The 24044-nt window shown below is 44.4% G+C and overlaps 1 protein-coding gene across 1 annotated transcript in view; it reads left to right on the forward strand.

The window, feature by feature from the left end:
- Positions 1–21729, forward strand: part of PLCXD3 (phosphatidylinositol specific phospholipase C X domain containing 3) — a 74324-nt gene extending 52595 nt beyond the window's left edge. The window contains exon 3 of the mRNA XM_083403166.1: positions 19224–21729. Coding sequence (XP_083259292.1) covers positions 19224–19380 — 157 coding nt within the window. The 3' untranslated portion in view covers positions 19381–21729. The remainder of the gene's footprint in view (positions 1–19223) is intronic.
- The last annotated feature ends 2315 nt before the right edge of the window (positions 21730–24044 follow it).

Below are 24044 nucleotides of genomic sequence, written 5' to 3' on the forward strand. Positions count from 1 at the left end.
CTTACAAATCCAGGTGTGCTTGGATATATGGCCTAGGATATACGTATCTACGGGCTGCCTCTCCTGGTACGCCCCACAGAGGATTTTACGGTCTGCAAATAATAACACCTTGGAGATCCTGGGCCTCAGAGAGATTAGGCTGGCCTTGACCAGGGCCAGGGCCTTTTCAGCTTTGGCCCCGGCCTGGTGGAACACTCTGCCACAAGAGATCAGGGCCCTGTGGGATCTGACATCTTTCCACAGGGCCTGCAAGACGGAGTTGTTCCACCAGGCCTTTGGCCAGGGCTCAGCCTGACTCCCCTTTTCTTTTTGTATAAGAACCAATATGAAAGAGGCCTCCCAGCATTCTCACGGGCCAATATAAAATCAGCGTAAACCGTTAGGCCGATGAGCACTTACTGCTCCCAACCCTAACCCTTCGGAAAGCCATCTAATTAGACTTTAATTTGATTTTGACCTGTTTTTAGGAGGTAATTTAATTACTGTTTGATCTTATGCCAATGTTATATATTTTATGTTAGCCTCCCTGAGCCCGACTTCGGTCAGGGAGGGTGGGATATAAATAAAAGTTATTTATTATTATTATTATTATTATTATTACATGGAAGTAAGATCCTATTAGAGTTGTCTTCTCTTATTAATTTATGTTGGTCAAAAAATGCAGAAACAACAATTGTTATCTACAGGTGATGGGTTTAAGTATTGATTAATGTCCTTCATGCAGCTTGAGTCTGGGTCTGAAGATTAGGTGTGGCCACCATGCAGAGAGGAAGGAATGGGTGACCCAGATGTAAATATGTAGGGATAGATTTGCAGTACACCCAACTTTGTGATCCTTTCTGAAATGAGAAAGGGAAGTGGGGACTGAGCATAAAAAACACAACACAACACAACACAACACAACACAAAACAAGACAGTGTTCTCTTGCACCAAGGCAGAGCTAATCCATGACATTTTCTTGCCTGAAGTTGAGATGGGGAAGAATACCAATTTATTTCAAAAAACGATTCTTCCCAATAGTTTTTATTCCTGTATTAAGTTGCAAGCCACAATAAAATGATGAGAGCTAAAGGGCGTCCAACTTCAGAAATTTATTTTGTTTATATTATATATCACATCAGTAGCTTTCACCCAAAGAATCCTGGGAAATGTAGTTTGGTGAAGATGTTGAGATTTCTCTATTAGAGCTCCCTAGCCCTTGACACAGAACTACAATTCCCAGAGTTCCCCAAAGAGAAGGAATCATTATTAAACTGATTTATTTTCTAAGTGTAGATGCATCTCAAGGGATGCTTCTTACCACATGCTTTACTTCTGTCAAAGGGGATTTATTTTCAAAACACTTTTCTTGTTTTCTTTTTCTTTGTTTTAGGAGTAATTAATTTTTTCATTGAAACAATTCACTTCAAGGAGTACTTTGAACCTGATTATTCAAGTAGTGCAAAACCCATCTCTGCATCTTCTGTTGGGAAAATACCTTGAAATATATTTCCATTCATACAAAGGTTGTCGGAGGGATTAGTTTTTTCTTACCATGGGGGATTAGTTTCCTTCTTTGCTCTTTCCCACTTGAAATATTATTCAAAGAAAATAGGGCAATGATCAAAGTTCAGCTGCCTAGCTTGGGTCGGAAAACATCTAAGCCTTAGAGGGTTTCATTGTATCACTTAATTGTATGTTTTCAGTCTGAAATTTGATCTTACTGCTAATGCGTGCATTACAAATCCTAATGAATATCTGTGTAACGGTTATCTGAAGACCTGGACTTGCTTTGGAGTAACCGATACTTCAGGTTTTAACTTTCTCCACCCCCACTACCCCTTTCTCCTCCCTCCCCACCATTCCCCAAAAGTTGTAAATTTGAGTCCAGTTAAAAGCATATCTCAAACCTTTCTGTTCACCTATGGTTGTTTTTGGTTTTTTTTTACATTTAAAGAAAAAGTGAAAGCTGGCTTGTCTCCTTTCCCCCTGTTCGGTACAATGAATATATTCATGGGTTTATTGCTTAATGTGTTTATAATGAGCACCTTTATAAAAAAAATATATCTTTTAAACTAATATTGTATTACAGATGGAAATGACTCTTCTAAGATGTTGTCTGCTATGAAACACAGCATGCACCATCTAACAAAGGAACGATGCTCCCCCCCCCTTTTAAAACAGGGGTGGGGAATCAGTGGATTTCAACTCTCATCGGCCTCAAATGATGGAAGTTGTCTTCCAGTCATATCTGGAAGCTCCAGGTTCCATAACCCATTCTAAATTACTGTTAAAAGCATGCATAAATTTGTGCAGATACAATTAAACAATGGATGCATTGATTAAAATGCATACAATTAATCAGCTCCAATTTCCTTAATTGGGTGATCTGACTCATATATGTGTATGTGTATAGGTATAGGTATAGGTATAGGTATAGGTACATGTACATATAAATGTATATGTACATATACATGTATATGTATATGTATATGTAGGGATGTGGGTAGTGCTGTGGGTTAAACCACAGAGCCTAGGACTTGCTGATCAGAAGGTCGGCGGTTCGAATCCCCGCGATAGGCTGAGCTCCTGTTGCTTGGTCCCTGCTCCTGCCAACCTAGCAGTTTGAAAGCACGTCAAAGTGCAAATAGATAAATAGGTACCACTCCTGCGGGAAGGTAAACGGCGTTTCCATGCACTGCTCTGGTTCGCCAGAAGTGGCTTAGTCATGCTGGCCACATGACCCAGAAGCTGTACGTCGGCTCCCTCGGCCAATAAAGTGAGATGACCGCCACAACCCCAGAGTCGGCCACGACTGGACCTAATGGTCAGGGGTCCCTTTACCTTTATATGTATATATATGTGTGTGTGTGTATGTTTATATGTATATTTGTGTATGTGTATATGTATATGTATATGTATATGTATATGTATACGTATATACACACACATACACACTTTTGAAGAAAGGTACATATTCAGACCCTAACCCTCCAAATGTTAATTCTTCTGGAGATGTTCCACTGGAGGCCGGAAATATATGCAGCCAGCCATAAGGTCTTTGAAGACTGATGAATTCACTGATGTGGCGCATGAGTGCATGCCCACAACAAAGCAGCTTGTGCTGACGCCGTACATTGACGCACAAACACCGTCTCACCTGCCACAAAGCTATTTCTCTAATGCAGACGGGAATTACAAGGGCGCAGTTCATCTGTCCTCCTCAGAATGAAAAATGGCTCTGCTCTCCTCCCCAGCCCCCTCCCCTCAAGCAACACAGCAAATGTACAATAAGGCAACGCCGTTGTAATCCAGATAAAAGCGAACGGAGTCTGCAGGCCTCCCCTAAAACACAGCTCAATAGCAAATACGTCATGTCTGCTTCTGGCTGATAATGTTCAGTGAAGAACTTTGCTGCTTGGTACCAGAGGCAGCTAGTCCCTGGTGTCTAAAAGAAGGCGGGGTGTGTAATAATGTCAGGGTCCTCGAAGCTCTTTTCTGAATTCACAATTGCAACCTGAATTACTGTTGTATCCAGCAGCGGTTGGCATGGGTGGGTAAATGGGAAGACTCAGGTGGGCACTTGCCTGTTATTTTGTCATTTTCAGTTTTCTTAAGAAACATGGAAGGCTTGTGGTGTAGTGGTTTAGAGCGATAGACTCGTAATCTAGGGAACTGGGTTTGTGTCTCCGCTCCTCCACATGCAGCTGCTGGGTGACCTTGGGCCAGTCACACTTCTCTGAAGTCTCTCAGCCCCACTCACCTCACAGAGTGTTTGTTGTGGGGGAGGAAGGGAAAGGAGAATGTTAGCCACTTTGAGACTCCTTCGGGCAGTGATAAAGCGGGATATCAAATCCAAACTACTACTCCTCTTCTTCTTCTTCTTCTTCTTCTTCTTCTTCTTCTTCTTCTTCTTCTTCTTCTTCTTCTTCATGGCAATATCAGACTTTGCATGTTCTCCTGTACAGAATGTACATGCCAAGCTTCTTTGACTAGCAGGCAGCTTGTGCCAAATTCATTATGATCCTCCTGTTCTTTCCCCTCCCTTTCCATCCTGTTCTTTGCCTTTCTTCTCCCTTTTACAAATTCAACCAGAGGCTGTAGGATAAACAGCAGTCAGCTGTGTGTTCAGCTTTTCAGTTCTAAAGGGGATCTGATGGGGCCATTATTGAAAATAAAAGCTGCTAGTAGTTCTTACGCTCTTAATTCGTTTGAATGGATCCTCCTTAAATCTAACCAACAAAGTTTCACACATACCCTAAAACTCTCAGGGGCAAGATGGAGTTCCCAGGTACATTGAGGCCCTTGCTCTGTAGTGTTTCATAATTTGGGATGAGCATTGGTCAACGCCCCTCCCCTTCCCCAGTCTGCTGGAGCTGTTGATGAATGCTGGTTCTGTCCATAGGAAGCCATCTGTCACCTAATGAATGAGGGAGTGCTGTGCAGAACTGAGACCTGGCCAAATGAGCTGGCCTGGCCTGTACCTCCTATAGGTACATAGCTGTGCCTGCCTGGGAAGTCAACACAGCTCCAACCAAGTCAGAGGGGTGAGCCTAGGGGCCTGAACTCAGAAGGAAAACTCCATTCTGAAAGTAGAAAAACCCCATTCTGAAAGGCATGAAAAAATTGAAAGCACTTACCGTATTTTTTGCTTTATAAGATTCACTTTTCCCCTCCTAAAAAGTAAGGGGAAATGTGTGTGCGTCTTATAGAGAGAATGTAGGCTGTGCAGCTATCCCAGAAGCCAGAACAGCGAGAGGGATCCCTGCGCAGCACTCCCTCTCGCTGTTCTAGCTTAGCCGCGTGAAGCCTCTTCAGGGCAGGGGGAGCCTTCATCCCGCTGCTCTGAAGAGGCTTCATGCGGCTATCCCAGAAGTCAGAACAGCAACAGGGATCGCTGCTTTCGCTGCATAGCGATCCCTCTTGTTGTTCTGGCTTCTGAGATTCAGAATATTTTTTTTCTTGTTTTCCTCCTCCAAAAACTAGGTGCGTCTTATGGTCTGGTGCATCTTATAGAGTGAAAAATACGGTACTTATTCCCACAGATTTTCCAGGACATTACCGGGATTTCAAAGGTGGGATTGATGTCCAGGGGTGGGGGTGGGGGGTGGGTGGATTTCCGAAAGGTGGCGTTTTCTCCTGGATCTTATTTTTTTTCAGAAACTTTGGGTTTTTTTGGTTTCTCAGATTGAAATTTTGCAGTCACCTATCCAACATACAACACACAACAAGGAATCTCTTGAACTTTCCCCCTGTGGGTCCCACTGTTAATCATTTCCTCCTGCATCTTTTATAACAATCCAGATCTTTATCTCTCAATTGTATCCTAAATTCACCATTAAACTACAAGTGATATTCCAATCCTACTAACGATTTTAACTGTTTACAATGGCCCTTAAGATAAGTTATAAAATTTCCCCATTGCTTTCTACAGGATCTTAGGCAAGTCAATCGAAAAATTGTGTTATTTTGGCTTTTATGGTAAGCTCAACTTTGGAGGTGTCCTGGTTTTCACTTTTCGGAATATGGCAGCCGTACCATGGGTTTTCCCAGCTCTTGACTTCAGTCCTCAGGACACTGCTCCAAACGCCTCCCGGATATGTTGGAGCCTTCTTACAAGAACAGGCAGAGATGATCTCTCTCCAGAGGTATCTGCTCTCTGGCCCAGATTTTCTAACTTTTGTATGCACTGGTTTTTATCTTCAAAGGTTCTTACATCTCTTTGTGTTAGCTGCTCCAGGGTACGGCTGTATTTTTAGAGTTGGCGACGAGGATTAAGTAATGATGGCTCTAACTGAGCCAGCGAGTTAAAGGAGCTTAGAGTTGTTCTACTTGGCCGCAAAGCCCCCACTAACCTTCTAGGGCTTTGGGTGATGGGGATAAAATGGAGAGAATTCCACACAAGCTATTTATCCTGAGTTGCTTTGAGCAGAGGCAGGAATTAAAATGTGAAGTATCAGGAGTCATCACCATTGTGGAAGCAGTTGGGAATAGCTCTAGGCCAGCAGTAGTGTGGCTGCGACTGCCACTAAGATTTTGCTCGGCCCAAACCTAGACTTTAGAAAAAGTGGGATTTTGAGGCGTAATTTTCAAGAATTGAGAGATGGCATGGATTATGGAGTCAAAGTCTCCAACAGGGATGGGTGAATCTTGTGAATGTTGGTTTCCTTCATCTTTACACTTTTACAAATGTAAGTTCAATTTTCCACATTTCCACATCATTTTGTGATTTAAAAAACAACAACAGTCCAATCTAGGTATGGCCACACATATACACCATACATTTAAAGTGCTTTAAGCAGTCTCAGCTTCTCCCAAAGAATTATGGGAGCTGTGGTTTGTTAAGGGTGTTGAGAATTGTTAGGAGACCCCTATCACCGCCCCCCAGCTACAGTTTCCTGAATGGTTTAGCAATTCTTCTTCACAGGGAACTCTGGGAACTGTGTCTCTTTGAGGGGAGTAGGGGCCTCCTAACAACTCTCAGCACCCTTAACAAACTACAGTTCCCAGAATCCTGTGGAGGTAGCCATGAAAGTTTAAAGTAGGGGTCATAGTGCTTTATATGTATGCTGTGAATGTTGGCCTATATCTACTCAGAAGTCCTAACGAGTTTTATGAGCCTTAGCCTCAGCTAACTGTGTTCCAGCTTCACAACCCAAGTCTATTGCAAGAAAAACAACAGAGAGTCCTGTAGCGCCTGGAAGCAGACTTCGCAAACCTGGTGCCCTCCAGGTTCAAAATGTTCAAAGCAGCAGAGCACATCTGCTAGACCTGTTCCTAATAAGTGACCCCCACTCTCTGCCCTAATTCCAGATCAATCAACTCCTTTAACTGGATTTACAGAGGTCGTCCCCATTTCTGATTATATCCTGGAATGTCCCGCTTTTCCTATTGTCATTGGAGAAATGTTGGAGGGGATGTTAACTGGCTTTCCCAGTAATGATGTTTTCCCAGTAGTGATGTATGGAAGTGAGAGCTGGACCACAAAGAAGGCTGATTGCCGAAGAATTGATGCTTTTGAATTATGGTGCTGGAGGAGACTCTTGAGGGTCCCATGGACTGTAAGACGCTCAAACCTATCCATTCTTAAGGAAATCAGCCCTGAGTGCTCACTGGAAGGACAGATTGTGAAGCTGAGACAGATTGTGAAGCTGAGGTGTTGGGAAAGATGGAGGGCACAAGGAGAAGGGGACGACAGAGGACGAGATGGTTGGACAGTGTTCTCGAAGCTACTAACGTGAGTTTGACCAAACTGCGGGAGGCAGTGGAAGACAGGAGGGCCTGGCGTGCTCTGGTCCACGGGGTCACGAAGAGTCGGACACAACTAAATGACTAAACAACAACAACATGTTAACTGGCAAACTGGAACTGCTTCTTCCCCAACTTCCTGTCTCTCTGCAGACTCCTCCTGCCTCTTATCTTAACACATTCCATCCTCTCAGCAACTCCCCGGTTCCATCCAGTCTCACACCAGAGCACAGTTCATGACCACATACATCCCACCCACCATGACAGCAGTCATTTTGTTAGCAAATCAATAAAAAGCAGGCAAACTCACATTTTGCCTCACTGCATTTGCCTCTCAGTAGTTCATGAAATATCTCTGGAGCCAGCGATTCACTTCTCATTTTCTTCCCTGTGAAAATTATTATAATGCCTCATTGAGGATTTGTGAGGCTAAATTCATTAATGTTTGCAAAGCACTTTCCATGATTCTTCGTGCCTGGAAAAAGATGCAGACTTCATTTTGAGCAGTAGGATAAAACACAGTGGTTTCATTATTATTATTATTATTATTATTATTATTATTATTATTACAGGCGGTAATGTTTTTGTTCCTTTAAGAACCATTATTCCGATTTGATTGTACTTTCCTTGCAAGGGGGAAAGGCAGGCAAATTCAGTGTTAGGCCTTGTGCATTCCCACTTGACTGTCGGAAGTCAAATTTTATAGCGAAAGAAATAAAAGGAGGTCTAGGAGGAGTTTGTAATGGAGATGGGATAACTTTGGGCTTGGGAAGACACATTACGCTTGGGCCGAAACAGATGCACAAGCTGCTATAATGACACTTCCGCCAGAATTCATGATTTGAGCTGGTAAAAGAATGACATATCCTTCAGCATTTATCTGATGAAAATGGGGCGTCCTATCCCATAATAATAATAATTTTATTATTTATACCCCGCCCATCTAACTGGGCTGCCCCAGCCATTCTGGGCAGCTTCCAACATATATAAAAACATTAAACATTTTTAAAAACTTCCCTGTGCATGGCTGCCTTCAGATGTCTTCCAAAGGTTGTACAGTGGTACCTCGGGTTACATACGCTTCAGGTTACAGACGTTTCAGGTTACAGACTCTGCTAACCCAGAACCTCGGGTTAAGAACTTTGATTCAGGATGAGAACAGAAATCAGGCTCCAGCAGCGTGGCAGCAGCAGAAGGCCCCATTAGCTAAAGTGGTGTTTCAGGTTAAGAACAGTTTCAGGTTAAGAACGGACCTCCAGGATGAATTAAGTTCTTAACCCAAGGTACCACTGTATAGTTATACTTATCTCCTTGGCTTGGGGTTGCGTAGCTCCATACCCTCCAATATTTCTCTGAAGAAATTACGGACGTCCTAAGGAAAATCAGGACTTTCTAGGATCAAATCAGAAACCAGGATGGTCTTCTGTAAATCCAGGACCGTTCCTGAAAAACAGGGACACTTGGAGGGTCTGGAATGAACGAGGAAGAGTCGGATGTAAAGATGGGTTTAATGTGACCGAAGGATGGAGCATACAATGGGCTTTGACCTTTGGGGAGATTTTAAAATTGTAGAGCCATCTAAATTAGAGTTCTGGTAGCTAAGCAACTGTCATGTAGAATATATTACTGCTTGATAAAGTGGCTTTAAGGACTGAAGCAAAACTGATTGGTGATGAGCAGTTTGGAGCCTTGGAGATCTGCCAGGTCCATCCTTTGTTTACTGAGCTTCATCAGAGAGGAGTGTTTCGCCTCAAGAGCTTTAAGACAATTGCAGTAATGCATGTTGTGAAGAATTAAACGCCCAAGATCAACACAATCTGGAATCCACCTATAAATTCACAACAGCTCCTTAATGTGGGATTGCCACAATGGGTTCCTTATTTTCAAAGGCTGCCTCTTTTTTTGCTAGTTATACCTTACTTCAGGGGGAAGGTCACTGTTGGTGTTATTTTCATGGGGGAGCTATGTTCATGATCTCCATCTGGACACTTTTGATTGGACTGCCTATTTCCTACATTAGAACCTTTTAGATATGATTGCTAAGAGAATCACTTATGGTGTCTCAATCATGTATTTTACTTTGTAGCTGCTGTGGCATAACAATAATTATTTTGCTGTACAATGTAGGAAGGTGTCCTTCCAGAGATCACAAAGATTAATCTAACCCGGGTCATTCCCATTTCTAGCTGTCTTGAAGAAAATTGGTGCTGATTATACTTTTTAGTGTTATTTTTCAGCTGCAATGGGGTGCAAGCATGTATTAAATCTAGCCATTTTTTACTGAGCATTATCAGTGTAGTGGTTCTAGGGGTTGCTCGTGTGTAAGCCGGTGCAAACACCTGGCTGGGTTGCCTGAGTGAACCTTTTCTGTCCGGACAGCCACTCACCCGTGGCTGTCTCAGTTGCTGGCAGAATCCGTCAGTGGGCGTTTCTTAAACTTCTTCCAGCAAAGAAGCTCTTTGACGCCTAGTCTCCTCCTACTCTCTCTGCCTTCTGTGCAAGGAGGGCGTGGGCAGCGGAGGACCCCTTCTCTCCCCGCTGGTCCCCGGCAAGGAGTCATGGGACCGCCTTGCCGCTTCCCCCATCTGCCCCCCTTCTCCACTGGTGCTACGCTGATTCTCTTCCCCAGAAGATGGGCTGCCTCTCCCAATCCCGGGACGCTCTCTGGAATCCCTCTGGATTTTGCTCTCTCCCTCCGGCACTGATGGCAGTTCCCTGACAATCAGTAATGATTTCTGAGGGAGCGGAGAGATCTATGCTCTTATCCAACTTCCAAAGTTTACAAATGCTATAGTATCTATAAATAAAATATGCAAAATGGAGGCAGGGCAGCAGATTGCATTAGCAGTATTTTATATATTTAGGTCAGGTCAGTTTTGCCACGAGGAGAAAATTTGATTTGTTGAATTTGTTTCTTTTGTGTGCTAAATAGTACCAGCTTTCAGCCTGCGAGGCTGGGTTCATGCAAAATTGTTGCCAAGTTGGTGGTGACTTTTTACAAGATAAAAACTTTCTGACTGATGGGAGTTCAAGTCAGAAACATATGGAGGGCACCAGGTTGGGGCAAGGGTGTGCTAAAAAGGTGCCCTGACCAGGGGAACTTATTTTTCCAAGTATCTAAGGATACTGCCAAAGAATTAATGCTTTTGAATTATGGTGCTGGAGGAGACTCTTGAGAGTCCCATGGACTGCAAGAAGATCAAACCTATCCATTCTTAAGGAAATCAGCCCTGAGTGCTCACTGGAAGGACCGATCCTGAAGCTGAGGCTCCAGTACTTTGGCTACCTCATGAGAAGAGAAGACTCCCTGGAAAAGACCCTGATATTGGGAAAGACTGAGGGCACAAGGAGAAGGGGACGACAGAGGACGAGATGGTTGGACAGTGTTCTCGAAGATACAAACATGAGTTTGACCAAACTGCAGGAGGCAGTGGAAGAAAGTGCCTGACGTGCTCTGGTCCATGGGGTCACGAAGAGTCGGACATGACTAAACGACTAAACAACAACAACAAGGATACCAGCATTTCTAAGCATAATCAGAAAAGAGCTGTTTTAACCCATTAGCTCTAGCAAAAACAAGCTAGCTAGATTTTACCCAGTGGCAATGGCCCAACAAAGAAACTTAAGGTGTCTCAAGGGATTTCTTAATTGCTTCAAGATTGGTTCTTACATTGCAAAGAACCAGATTTATAGCACTGAAGAAATGCCTTGAGCCACCTTAAGGTTGTTTTTGCTGCACCATTGTCCCTGGGTAAAATCTAGGCTACCTTGGCTCTCCCTTTCTCCATTCATGTCACTTGTCTCATCATTCCTCCCCCTGCTGTTTCTTTATGTAGCTCTTGATTGCTCAGTGACATGTATGCCTCGGTCCCTGAGCTAGCTAGTTTCACTTTCCTGGATTCTCACATCAGTGCTCCATTTCACAGCTGCATGGTTAACCATGTCACTTTGGCTCCTACTCTTGGTTACACTCGCTGAATATTCCATCGGGGAAATGCATCCAGCAGCGCTGGGATGTATCAATTCATTACCGGCTCCCGCTGCAGAGAAAACGCTGCCTGTTCGATGTGGTTTTATTTAAGGAGATAACATATGCTGTGTACAGGAAGGGCAGATCAGGGCTATTGTAATTGCCTGGAGTTGAATTACCTCCAGCCGTGTTCTTGTCAGATATCATAAGCGGAGACAGAGGGTAAGCCTGGTCAGTATTTTCTTGGGTAATCTCCAGTGGATACACAACTGCCACAGGCATTGGTGCTGGAAATTCAGCATCAACAAACAGCCTTTGTGATGGGGTAGGAGCTGTAAGGAATCTTGTGTTGCATAGGTAGGTCACATAGACTTGTGTGAGGATCATACACCTGCCTTTATGTTCCCTTATATATTAGAAAAGTGGGGAAATGTGCAATCATGGTGCTGTTACAAAAGCTGGGTGCCATACCTGCAAGATTCCAGAGGGGTCCATGCACTCACCCAGGGTCTGTGTTCCTTTGGAGAACCGAGACTTCAGAGACTGTTGTATCTTTAAGAAATATGGTTTATTCACTATTTAGACCTTCAGTCTCCATGGAGGGAGTCCAGGTCTTACAGCATGGTCATTTCAAGAGGAGCTTGTCCCCCACAGCAGTGCAGCCATGGAGTCCAAGGCATCTCTCCTAGCCAGCCTTCAGCCAGCCTGCCCAAGATGGATCCCTGTCTTTCTTCCTCCTCTTCCTTCACAGAACACCCCGCTAAAAACTCTCTTTTCCTGTCACCTTGTACCCAGTTATCCTGGCAACCTTCCAGACCACAGTCTCATACCTCAGGGCAAGGGGGAAAAGGACAGTTCCCTTGCATTGCCAATGGCTCTCAATGGCCCTCGCTTCGCCAGGTCATTTTGCATAAGCTAACTCAGGGATTCATCTGCAGCTTGTATTTCTCCCTTTGCATCCCATATAACCAAATTCCTACCATTTATTAATTTATAGGGTTGGGGGGTCCCTCCCTAATCTATAACATACCTTTAAAGTTGGAGTGGGAAAATTTGATGAACATTTCCTCATGACTGACAAGGAAAAATGGAGGCATGGAGGGCTAGGGAACAAATTCAATTCAGTCCACATTTAAATTATTAATTAAGTTCATATTCCGCTCTTCATCAGAAGATCACAGGGTGGTTTACAGCATAAAAATACAAAATGAAAACAGAAAATACATATAACAACAACAACAACAACAACAACCCAACATTAACCTCCCTCCCGCAAACACATTTAAAAGACCATAGCATGTTCAATCAGCGAAATGCCTGATTACAGATGAAGGTTTTTGCCTGGGGCCTAAAGTTATGTAGTAAAGGCACCAGGCAAGCATTCCACAAACAGAGCAGGAAAGTTGTTGTTCTCATGTTGTCAATCTCTGGACCAGGGGCCAGCAACCTAAGGCCCATAGGCCACAAGTGGCCCATGGGGGCCATTTAACCAGCCCATGGACCCCTGCCGCCCTCTCGGGGACCCCCACTGCCTGCTTGGTCAGCTCCCATGTGCCGCGCTAAACCGGTGCAGAGCAGAGAGGGGACCGCCTTCTGCGACGCTGGCCGGCTTCCCATTGGCTGCAGGAAGCTCCTGCAGCCAATGGGAAGCTGTGCACACCTCCTCCGCGCTGGAAGGAACGCCGGAAATAGCGTTTGCGCATGCGCACTCTGGCCCACCACAGCATCTGCAGGACCATAAACTGGCCCAAGCCACGAAAACTTTGCCAACCCCTGCTCTGGACCGTTTGTGGAGTGGGCCCTTAAGAAGGGCCTCAGATCATGATTTCAGAGTCCAGGTTGGTTTAAAGGCAAATCTTCATAATCCCCCCTTATACCACTGACTTGCCTTTTCCCTAAACTAAAGAGTCCAGGATGCTGCAACCTTTATGTGGGGCTTAGAGGAAAAATAAATGCCACCTTCATTAAATCATCCTCTGAATACTCCCTGAATATGAATAGCGTGTAATGCTTGTTACAACCTCTTACAATGAATGAATTATCTAACAGCAAGGCAGTTAAATAACTTTTTTAATAAGTCTGGGTAGCAGTGTCAAATGACCTCCATCCCGAGGCCCACGGTGCTAGCTGGCTCTTGTCGGCGTCTACCGAACCACATCAGCCCAATAAATTGACAGAAATTACCGTAATTGCTCCACATGGAATTCTAGGACTTGCTGGCCTTGAATATAGTCAGCCAGCAAGGAGGCTTTTGATGCGATCTCTCTACTATAGCAGAGGCCAGTTGAAAGGATCCAATTAAAAGAGGGGCTGAGACTCTGTATGGGAGAGGAAGGCGAATTCCTCAGCCGGCAGATATAAATGGTGGGAAGGGTATCTGTAGCAGGAGTGCAGGGTTTTTCACAACGGCATGCAAATGCAATGTCGCCTCCAACGCCTCTCCCTCACGCCTGTGGGAGTTTGAACAGAGGGTTTATCTTGTCACCAAAGAAGGTCGATGGGAATAGACACCACAGAGTCAGGCCCTCTGTGGTCTCCCGTGAGACTGGCTGACTGTAACAGAAGGTATGCCTTGGCAGCCCATCTGTCTGGGAAACACAACAGACCTCGATGACTAGGCAGCTAGCCATCCTTCGTTAAACCTTTGGTGTGTTTTGAAGCTTCCTGCAAAAGCCAACCATTTCCCTCGTGCGTAACTAGACGTACTCCTGGCCTGGACCCTTCCAGCGACACTACCGCTCGTCTAAATGTTCAGCTGTCGTTAAAATTAACAACATTAATAATACGACTCTTTAGTCATGGAGAAATGAGAACACAGGCCAGTTATTGTAAGACAGGGGCAGGGAACACTTTCCTGCTTGGGGGCTGCAAAATTGTGGGCACAAGCCGGGGGTAGGTGGGGCAGGAGCTAAAAGTGGATGTGGTTTCAACCCACACATGCATCTTCATCCTGCATCCAAGCAGCAGGAGCTGTGATCACAGGTCAAAGGCACATTCCAGCCTGCAAAAAGCTCTTCAGGAGGGTTTGGAGCAGAGTCGGTGGAAGGTGTGTCCTGAGAATGGGTGTGGACTGGGGAGGGCATGGCCTAGAGAGAATCCTGAGGGCCATTTAGATCAAGGGAAGTAATAGTGCCACTGTATTCTGCTCTGGTCAGACCTCACCTGGAGTACTGTGTCCAGTTCTGGGCACCACAGTTCAAGAAGGACACTGACAAACTGGAACGTGTCCAGAGGAGGGCAACCAAAATGGTCAAAGGCCTGGAAACGATGCCTTATGAGGAACGGCTAAGGGAGCTGGGCATGTTTAGCCTAGAGAAGAGGAGGTTAAGGGGTGATATGATAGCCATGTTCAAATATATAAAAGGATGTCACATAGAGGAGGGAGAAAGGTTGTTTTCTGTTGCTCCAGAGAAGCGGACACGGAGCAATGGATCCAAACTACAAGAAAGAAGATTCCACCTAAACATTAGGAAGAACTTCCTGACAGTAAGAGCTGTTCGACAGTGGAATTTGCTGCCAAGGAGTGTGGTGGAGTCTCCTTCTTTGGAGGTCTTTAAGCAGAGGCTTGACAACCATATGTCAGGAGTGCTCTGATGGTGTTTCCTGCTTGGCAGGGGGTTGGACTCGATAGCCCTTGTGGTCTCTTCCAACTCTATGATTCTATGATTCTATGATTTTGGTCCCTGGGCCAGCCCTGCTCTAAGAACTGCTTTGGTTGCGCTGTGTGATGACTTCTGTTGGGGAGAGACAAGGGAAATGTGTCCCTGTGTGGAGCCAGTGGGGTATAGTGGTTAAGAGCTGTAGACTCGTAATCTGGTGAACCGGGTTTGTTTTCCCACTCCTCCACATGCAGCTGCTGGGTGACCTTGGGCTAGTCACACTTCTTTGAAGTCTCTCAGCCCCACTCACCTCACAGAGTGTTTGTTGTGGGGGAGGAAGGGAAAGGAGAATGTTAGCCGCTTTGAGACTCCTTCGGGTAGTGGTAAAGGGGGATATCAAATCCAAACTCCTCCTCCTCCTCCTCCTCCTCCTCCTCCTCCTCCTCCTCCTCCTCCTCCTCTGTTAATTCTCCTCAACCTCTCAGCGGCTTTCGATACCATCAACCATGGCATCCTTCTTGAGCAGGTGTCTAAGTTAGAGGTGGGTGGCTTTGAGGTGGTTGCTGTCCTGCTTGATGATTACTTCCAGGGAGTGTTGCTTGGGGAGTGTTCTTCAGCCCTGTGGAGCCTTCAATTTGGGGTCCCGAGGGGTTCGATTTTATCCCCTATGCTGTCTAACATCTGCATGAAATGACTGGGTGGGTTTATCCAAAGTTTTGGAGTACACTGTCGGCAATTTGCTGATGACCCACAGCTCTGCTTCCCCTTTGCATCTGTGGGTGAGGCAGTGGATGTGCTAGACTGTTGTCTTGCCTCAGTAATGAACTGGAGGAGAGCCAGCAAAGACTTGGGCACTGTTAGTGGGTGGTTCCCTAGACCAGATGGTTGGGGGTCTGGCTGATCTGGAGGAGCGGGTACATAGTTTCGGGGTACTTCTGGGTCTGTTGCTTTTGGAAAAGCCCCCACTCCATTACAAAACAGGACAATGTGCAAGTAGCTTCTTGGTGACATGGATGATGATGTTGGACTTCACCACCCTTCAGCCCCATCCAGCATGGTCCAAATCAGGGATTATGGGAATTGTAGTCCAACAAATTCTTGAATGCCACAGGTTCCCTGTCCCTGACATAGATTCTTTGCTGATCTCAGGGCATCAGCCATGGAAGTTCTTCATTCTTATAGGCATCAGGCTCATTGGAAACAAGTGGAAGTAACTTTTACAAATTTATGAATTCAGCTTTTCTAAATTGCCGCTCGGCAGCCATGGAATTCATTCTGCTGAAATGCTTATCTATAATTCAGCACTCTCCAATTGCTGGATAAAATTTGGAAGCATATTCAATCAGATGGCACAGTTTAACATTTTGAGGCTGGATGAACATTTTAATATGATTGATCACTACCCGGTAGTTTCTTGGCAACAACCATGAGCTGATTACTTCCCCCATTCCTCGCCCCCGTGTGATCAGTTCCTTTTAATAAGGAACCACCACCGACTTGGAGGACTTGTGTTTCTTGGTGGGATACAACAAACAAGCTCAGCCAGTGGAAGCCTGTGCAAGCACTTCCACTAACACAATGCCCCCCTCTCCCTCTCCCCCCCCCCCATGCCCCCTGCATCTCTCAAATAGGCTTCGGGAGGGGGGCAGAAGATCCCCTGAGCAGTGTGCAGGAGGAAGAAAGGTCAGGTCATTCCACCAGGCAAGCAGATGTGCTTCCAGTGATAGAGCAGTCTGCTAGCACTATGCTGAATTCCTCTCTCTGGTTGCAAAGACCAGGCTGAGAGATAAGCAAACAGCATAATATAGTGGTAGCCCTCCAGATATTGTTGGACTACAGCTCCCATCATGCCTGACCATTGGTCATGCTGGATGGGAGTTGTAACCCAAGAACATCCCAGGCTTCTTCAGTGGCCTGCCTCCTCTCTGCTTCTCTGCCCCACCTCAATTCAGCCTCTGCTTCTGCCTCTGCTTCTGGACTGCTCTCCCAGCCTCTTCCTGCTCACTAGACCCTGTTGCGTCTTCGGCTTCTGACTCCTTCTCCTCCCAGTCTGCTCCCTCTTCTCACTCATCACTGTCCCACCACCAGTTCGCTAGCTCTGAGCCTTTTCCCCCTAGGGGTTCCCCTGCTGGTGCCTCCCACCACTCCTCAGCACCCAGCCAGTCCATGACACTGGGTCACCCAATCCAGGCCAAGGCCACAGTGTAAGGGGACAGGAGACGTAACACTTGGCCTGCCATGGCACCGATCTGATTCTCCCTACTGGCAGCTGTTACTTACTAGGGCTATGTAGTGGATCTGGCTGGTTCTCAGATCCTGAACTGGAGTGGGCTGATTTGGGGAACCCAGGATTCATCCAGATTGGGTTGAGGCAGCCCAAGACTGGCCTGGGCCACGTCAGGTTCACCTGGAGTGATTGGGGGATGTCAAAAGAGCTGGGGGTGATTGTGATGGAGAGGAGAGGAGAGGGAGAAGGAGATTTGCAAGCAACCTGTGTGTTCTCCTCTCCCCCTGCAACTGCATGTTTCACCATGTTTAAGGGGGGAGAAGAAAACATTTGTCTCCTTCTCCCTGTCTCTCTACCACATGACTACCCAAGGCCCCCAAATTGCGTCGAGACTCAGATCTGAATACTCTAAGCTCCAGATTTTCTTGGGACAGATCAGGGCCACTCTGTAGCATTGGAACCACAGCCCTGTTATTTATCCTGAGAGGAAAACTGGTACTGGGTGCTTGGGGTGGGTGGATATTTTGATGCAAACTTGAGGATTCATTAGGAACATTACAGGGATGATGATGAAGAAGAAGAGTTTGGATTTGATATCCCGCTTTATCACTACCCTAAGGAGTCTCAAAGTGGCTAACAATCTCCTTTCCTTCCTCCCCCACAACAAACACTCTGTGAGGTGAGTGAGGCTGAGAGACTTCAGAGAAGTGTGACTAGCCCAAGGTCACCTAGCAGTTGCATGTGGAGGAGCGGGGAATCGAACCCGGTTCACCAGATTACGAGTCCACCGCTTTGAACCACTACACCACACTGTGATGGAGAGAGCTTTCTCTGACTCTCCAAAGGCCTTGGCTACCTGCAGGTTTTTGTATTGGGAAAGAGAAACACATCGGGCCAGACACATAATCCACTATCTCTCCCCCTCTCCCCCTCTTTTTTAACAGCTAACCAGAAGGTGTTTATTGCTAATGTCAGGGTGTATAATGTAGCTGTTTTATGTTTCTAAGAGCATTCAGCCATGTGGGTATCTGCCATGCCACATGGGCTGTGCTTTCGCTGAATAAACTGCTTAATGAGGCCAATTACAGGGATGGAGGCACTGGGAATTACAAGGAATGGTAAACAAGACAAGGGACAAGGGACAAATTTGATTTTGTTTGAATTCTAATAAGGAACCACCTAATTCTCACTTCTCAAGCCAATATGTGAACCAAAACACATCTGTCTTTTGAAATTCGCCCTTCTCCAAATTTTGTGATGCAGTTCTCCAGCCAAATAAAAATGTACATATTAGGAGAAAGTGTGCATAACATGCACATATTAGTGGAAATGACTTTTAAAACGCATAATAGTGAAAATTGATAGCAATCATGTGTAAAATTGCATACAAAATGTAGTTTATTGGCAGAAATTTGCAGTAAAATGCTAACACATTTACATGAGGTGTTTTGTTTCTTTTTTTTAAAAAAATTGCTGCAGGAATGTGAAGAATTGAATTTATGTTTGAGAAACTGAGAAACCCAAACTAATGGATCTATACGTCCTTAAACAAATTTGTCCATCCTTAAACAAGACACACCACCTCCAGCCCAGGGAAAACACCGACTTGGTTTTTTTCTTCTCATTGCCATGTACATATGGAATATTTTCATTAAAATGGTTCAGATTTTGTTTGTGATTTGAATTTTAAGATTATCTGTGGAAGGAAAAATATACTTTCCTACCTGTGAACTTCTCCTCTTGAGGAGAATTAAATGAAGTAGACTTTTGTTAAGTTGGATTCTCTGCTGCAAGCTTTCCAATTGTATTTGCTACCTCCATTTTTATTTATTTTTGAGACCTGGCCCATCAGGGTGGGGAACCGTTGGCCCTCCTGATGTTTCTGAACTTCAGTCAGAACATCAAAACCCAGAGAGCATCCAAAATGAAACAGAAAGCAAAAAAGAACATTTCTCAAGATGTGGAGAATAAAATCCTTTCTCTCTCCTCCGCCCGGTATCTTGAGGTACATTGATGGGTGTTGGAGCCCAACAACACTGACAGGAGTTGTCTAAAACCATGGGAAGCCAATGCTGGTCATTGTAGATAACACTTAACTAGATGGGCTGATGGTTTGACTCAATGTAAGGTGCCTTCTTATGTCCCGGCACATTTGATGCTTTCAATGGTGGGTAATTTTTTTCTTTTCTTCCTCCCCAGAGCTCTCCCCGCCATGATGCAGTGGGTCCAGACTCAGACACCGGGCGAAAGTGGTGTCAACATTGTCACTGCGGACTTTGTAGAACTTGGCGATTTTATCAGCACGATCATAAAACTGAACTACATCTTGGCTGAAGGCGAAGCTGATACGACTTGATAGTACCGTAATGTGTCCGACATGCTCTAAAGTGGAACTTATCTCCCTTAGTTGTGTTAGGTTGTAATCTTGTGGCACAGATTTTGCAAGCACATGCTGAATATTATTCTTTTCTTTTGGACATGCTGAGGACTTAGAAAGGATGAGGGGGGAAGAGAAAGAAAATGGGTTGTTGTTTTTCTACTTGGTCTGATCATTTCTTGACATTGATTAGCTTGTGTCTCATGAAACCCAACCAGGTTTCATTTACACAGTTATCTTATTCAAGAAAGCCATTCATAAATATTTCTCCAACAACCACATGTGGTTTTGGCCATATTGAGGATCATTCGCTATGCTTAACTTGTAACTGGCGTTCATGAATTGCCCTTTGTCCGTGCAGTAGATTCTCATCGTCTTTAGTAATTCTGCTGCTGAACAAGAACATTGTATAGTCTTATCCAGGTGCTCCATATATATATATATAAATGTTTCAGAAATTGGTGGCATCAGGTTTGTTGAACTCAGGTGGGAGGGAAGGATATGGCATCGTAAAGAAAAGACCAGTCAAAAGTTAACAGTTGCAGTTACAATGCCTAATACCTTGCAGATTTCCTGAAATTTTTAAACATTTCAAATATATGTTGCTATTGCTTTTAAAAGAAGTTCCCCATTGTGAGTCTAATTCTGTCTTCTCCTGTGAGGGGCAGAAGGCCTGTCATAGACTTATGCACAGAGTTTCATTATGCAGTTTTAGAGGGTTATGCAGTTTTACCATTTGGAACCATGGCTTCCTGAGAAGTCAGTTAAAAAAAATCATTATATTGATTTGTCACTTTAGTTAGTTATAAAATGCATTAACCGCCTTTAGGGAGTATGAATGCAATGGAGCATCCAGGGAAAGGGCATGACTGGAATCTTGAATGGAAGCACTCCATGCTGCAGCGTTCTGTTGCAAGTCCCACTTGTTAAGCTAAAATAAGCTTTTCTTGTCTGAATGAGTGATGAAAAGCTATTCTTTCTAGAGCAGGAGTTTCCAAAATGTGGTCCATGAGCTTCATTCAGGTAGTGTGCAGCGTGTCTGTGGATTTGTGTTTCAAGATGGGAGAAGGCACACCTATCCCATTAAATACTGGTACTGAATTTTAATTGCGTTTTTGTTTCTTCTTTTATTCCTTATATTGGATTTTATTGTACTACAGTTTGCATTGTATGGAATTCAAATTATAGTACTGTAAACTGCAATATAGAAGAAACAAAAGAAGTAATAAAAAATACAATTTAAAAGCTACAGCAAGTAGCACCACACATTACAGTTGCTACAACAGGCAGAAAAAACAATAAGTGGTCCGTGAGGAGGGAGAGAACCGCTGTTCTAGAGAAAGTTACAAAGGAAGACTGCCCCATGTTGTTCTTAAAGGAATATCCAAAATGTTTATATACTTGACCATGTGAGGAAGTACCTCACACATAAACACATAAACATATCCTATAATTCAGAGATACAGTTAGAAGATATGTAATCCCCCCCCCCCGGGCATTTTCCCTCTTGGTACTCACTGGTATGAAGTACCAGTACTTCTTTTGTGGCCCATGGCAGCCAATTTGGGCTGGCACCTATGGTACTTTTATCAATATATACCAGCACCTCTTTTTTTAACCCCCCAAAAGAGAGAGCACATGATAAGTACCTGAAATCATCATAAGACCTCATAACAGAACATGAAGAAGAGGTCTGATAATTTATTTGAATTTTCAGAGAAACCTGAGAAACAGCCTAGCTTAGTTGATCTACCAGCTGTTGCCCTGTCACGGGTCTTCTCAGACTGTGGACACCCTGCATAAAATCAGATCTTTCACAATCATAACCCCACTTCAACTATCTCTACTTCTTCAACTCTGGATCCCACATTACTCTATAATCTCATCCCTTTTCCTCTTTTAACTCTCCCCTCCCTTGCTTCACTGTGACTGGAAAACCTCCAAGTCACTTGGATTGTCCCACTCTGTGGTGAAATGTTAGCTGTAATTCTAGATTCTCAGCTTAGTGGTCTTACAGGGATGTTGTTTGGTGGGGTAAGACATATTATTCCACTTATTTCAAAATGTCAGCTGGGGGTCCTACTTCTCATTCTGCTGGAGGGGACCCTAGATTTCTGCTCCAAAGTCCAGCCTTAACTGCACCTCCATTTCTGCTAGGACAACAGTAATGGGTGTGCAATATTCCCGTATTCAGCAAATTGTGCTCTAGGGTAGCAAGATTCCAAGTTTCTTCCCTCCCTGAGGATCCTTCTTTGAGTAATATCTCCAGATCATGCTTCTATTCCCACCTGTCCAAACTCACTTGTGTAGGGAGTATTGGGTGGTACCATTGGTGTTTCCTGCTTGGCAGGGGGTTGGACTCGATGGCCCTTGTGGTCTCTTCCAACTCTATGATTCTATGATTCATTGGTCAGTGGCAAAGCACAGGATTTGCATGCACAAGGTTCCAATTTTGGTCTCTGGCATCTCTTGCAAAAACTTCCAAGGAAGTTTATCCCTGATAAACTTTCAAGGAATCCCATGGCTCCCCAAACCATAGTCTGAGAAAACCTTGGCCTTAGGTTAATGATGGCAAGAGAGACTAGACGCTGAACATCTATGGGCTAATAGTGTCAAATGTTCAAAGATGGCTAATCATCCAACATTGTCTGCTGAATGGAGCGTATGAAACATCTCACCGACATCTGACACCAATTTTTCATGGGAAGAAGTGATGGGGGGGTGGGAATCAGTTGTTGTTGATTTTTTTTTTTAAAAAAACAACTATTGGGAACAAACTTTCCAGAAGCAAGAATTATTCTGATCCAACACAGGCGCATAAGCAGACTTCCGTAACAGTTGCTGAGGCAGATATGCTACCAAACGTACAACTGGATGGATTTCTTCATCCACATTGTCATGCATATCCAACATCTACGTTGAGACATCATTGGATGCGAATTAGGAATCTGCGCCCAGAATTATCAGGTGTTGAGCATAGCTAAAGCCAGGGCTGTTTTTCAGCTGGAACTTGTCAGAATTCAGTTCTGGCACCTCTCAGGTTGGCGCCATTGCCATTGTAAGAGAACAAGGGAGGCGTTCATGGTGAGTTCCGGCACCTCTCTTTCTAGAAAACAAGCACTGGCTAAAGCCAATATGTTTAGGGATGGGTATCTCTCTTTGTGGTTGTGTTTGTTTGGCCGAATCCTGTATTTCCATTTTAACACCCATTCAAATCCAGTGTGATTTTTTATTTTAAACTGGTTCAGTGGAATGTTCATAAATATTCCCTTCTGGTGTTGTAGGACAACAAAACACAGCTGCCTCTTGTGCACCTTAGAAGAGGGCTTGGGGAACCTTGGGCCCTCCAGATGTTGCCGGACTCTGGCTCCCATCAGCCCCAGACATCCCATCAACCCAATGTCAGGGCTGACTGACTCCTGACAACATCAAGAGGACCACAGGTTCTCCATTTCTGCCTTAGGCTGTGCACACATTACCAGCTTAGAACGCTACCAGTCATACTTTTCCTCAATGTAGATTGAAGCTGGTTTGGGGGAGAATGCCCCAAAACACAGTATGTTGTTAGAAATGACAAGGTAGATAAGGATCATGTGTACACTGCTTCCCCAACCAGCAGTGGGAGCAGACTGAGTGCAGAGAAAAAGCAGGAGGGTGTACACAGCCTTAGAGCAAGCAATTCTGAAGATGGATTGTCAGTCTGCTTTACAGAACAGCTTCAGTGTACTTTATTTCAAACAGGACACCTGGAGGGACAAGCCCAGCTGCCTGAACGCTGTCCTTTGTGTGGACCGTAAGAGCTCAGCCAATAACTAGTCTAGCTTCTTTTCCAGTGAAGCAAAAGCTAATTGTGTATTATACAATATGTGTGGCATAACTCTGCAGTAGCTTCTGTGTTTACATTGTTCTGAACTGTTCCCGTTTACCTGCCGACGAAAAAAGAAAGAAAGAAAAAATGCGCTGTATACTCTGTAAAATGTATTGATTACCAATTTGTTAAGAGTTCAGTGATTCCTTCTTCCCCCAGCTCATAATTTTGAAATTGTGCCAGTGTTCCTGTAAGTTTTCACGTTTGTGTTTGTGTGTATGTATGTGTTCAGGGGTGTGGGGTGTGTACTACGTTGTACAATATATGAGAATTAGCAACTTCAGCCTCAATGGAAAGGGTAGTTGTGTTATCTTCCTTAACGCTACAAATGTTCCAGCTTGTGAAATCTTGAAGTTTCATGTGTGCTTGAGGATTACTGTAATTGGGCTGAGATCCAGAGAGCTCTTGAACAGAAAGACTTCTTTAAAAACCATTGAGTGCATGGACCTCTTGAAGCTCCCTGGATCTCACTCCTAGGGTTCGGTTGCTTTCCTTCTTAGTACGCAAGTTTTAATTGTAAAGATTTAAGAAAAATGAATGTTTGCTTTTTTTAAAAAAAAACCAAAACAATGTCAAATATACAACCACAAATCTTACAACGGAATGAATTTGCAAGGATTGATTTGTAGGTTTCATGATAATTAAATTTGAAATTCAGCATAATCTGTGTTTCGCTGCCAGGTTTCAAACCTGGGAAGGGGAGAGGGAGGGCAGGTTTTGTGACACTGAAACCAAAGTCAGATACCAAAAATTCTAGTTTTATTCCTGAAACTTG

This window comes from Podarcis tiliguerta (genome assembly GCF_965153285.1).
Source record: "Podarcis tiliguerta genome assembly, chromosome: 11".
In the NCBI taxonomy this organism is placed as follows: Eukaryota; Metazoa; Chordata; class Lepidosauria; order Squamata; family Lacertidae; genus Podarcis; species Podarcis tiliguerta.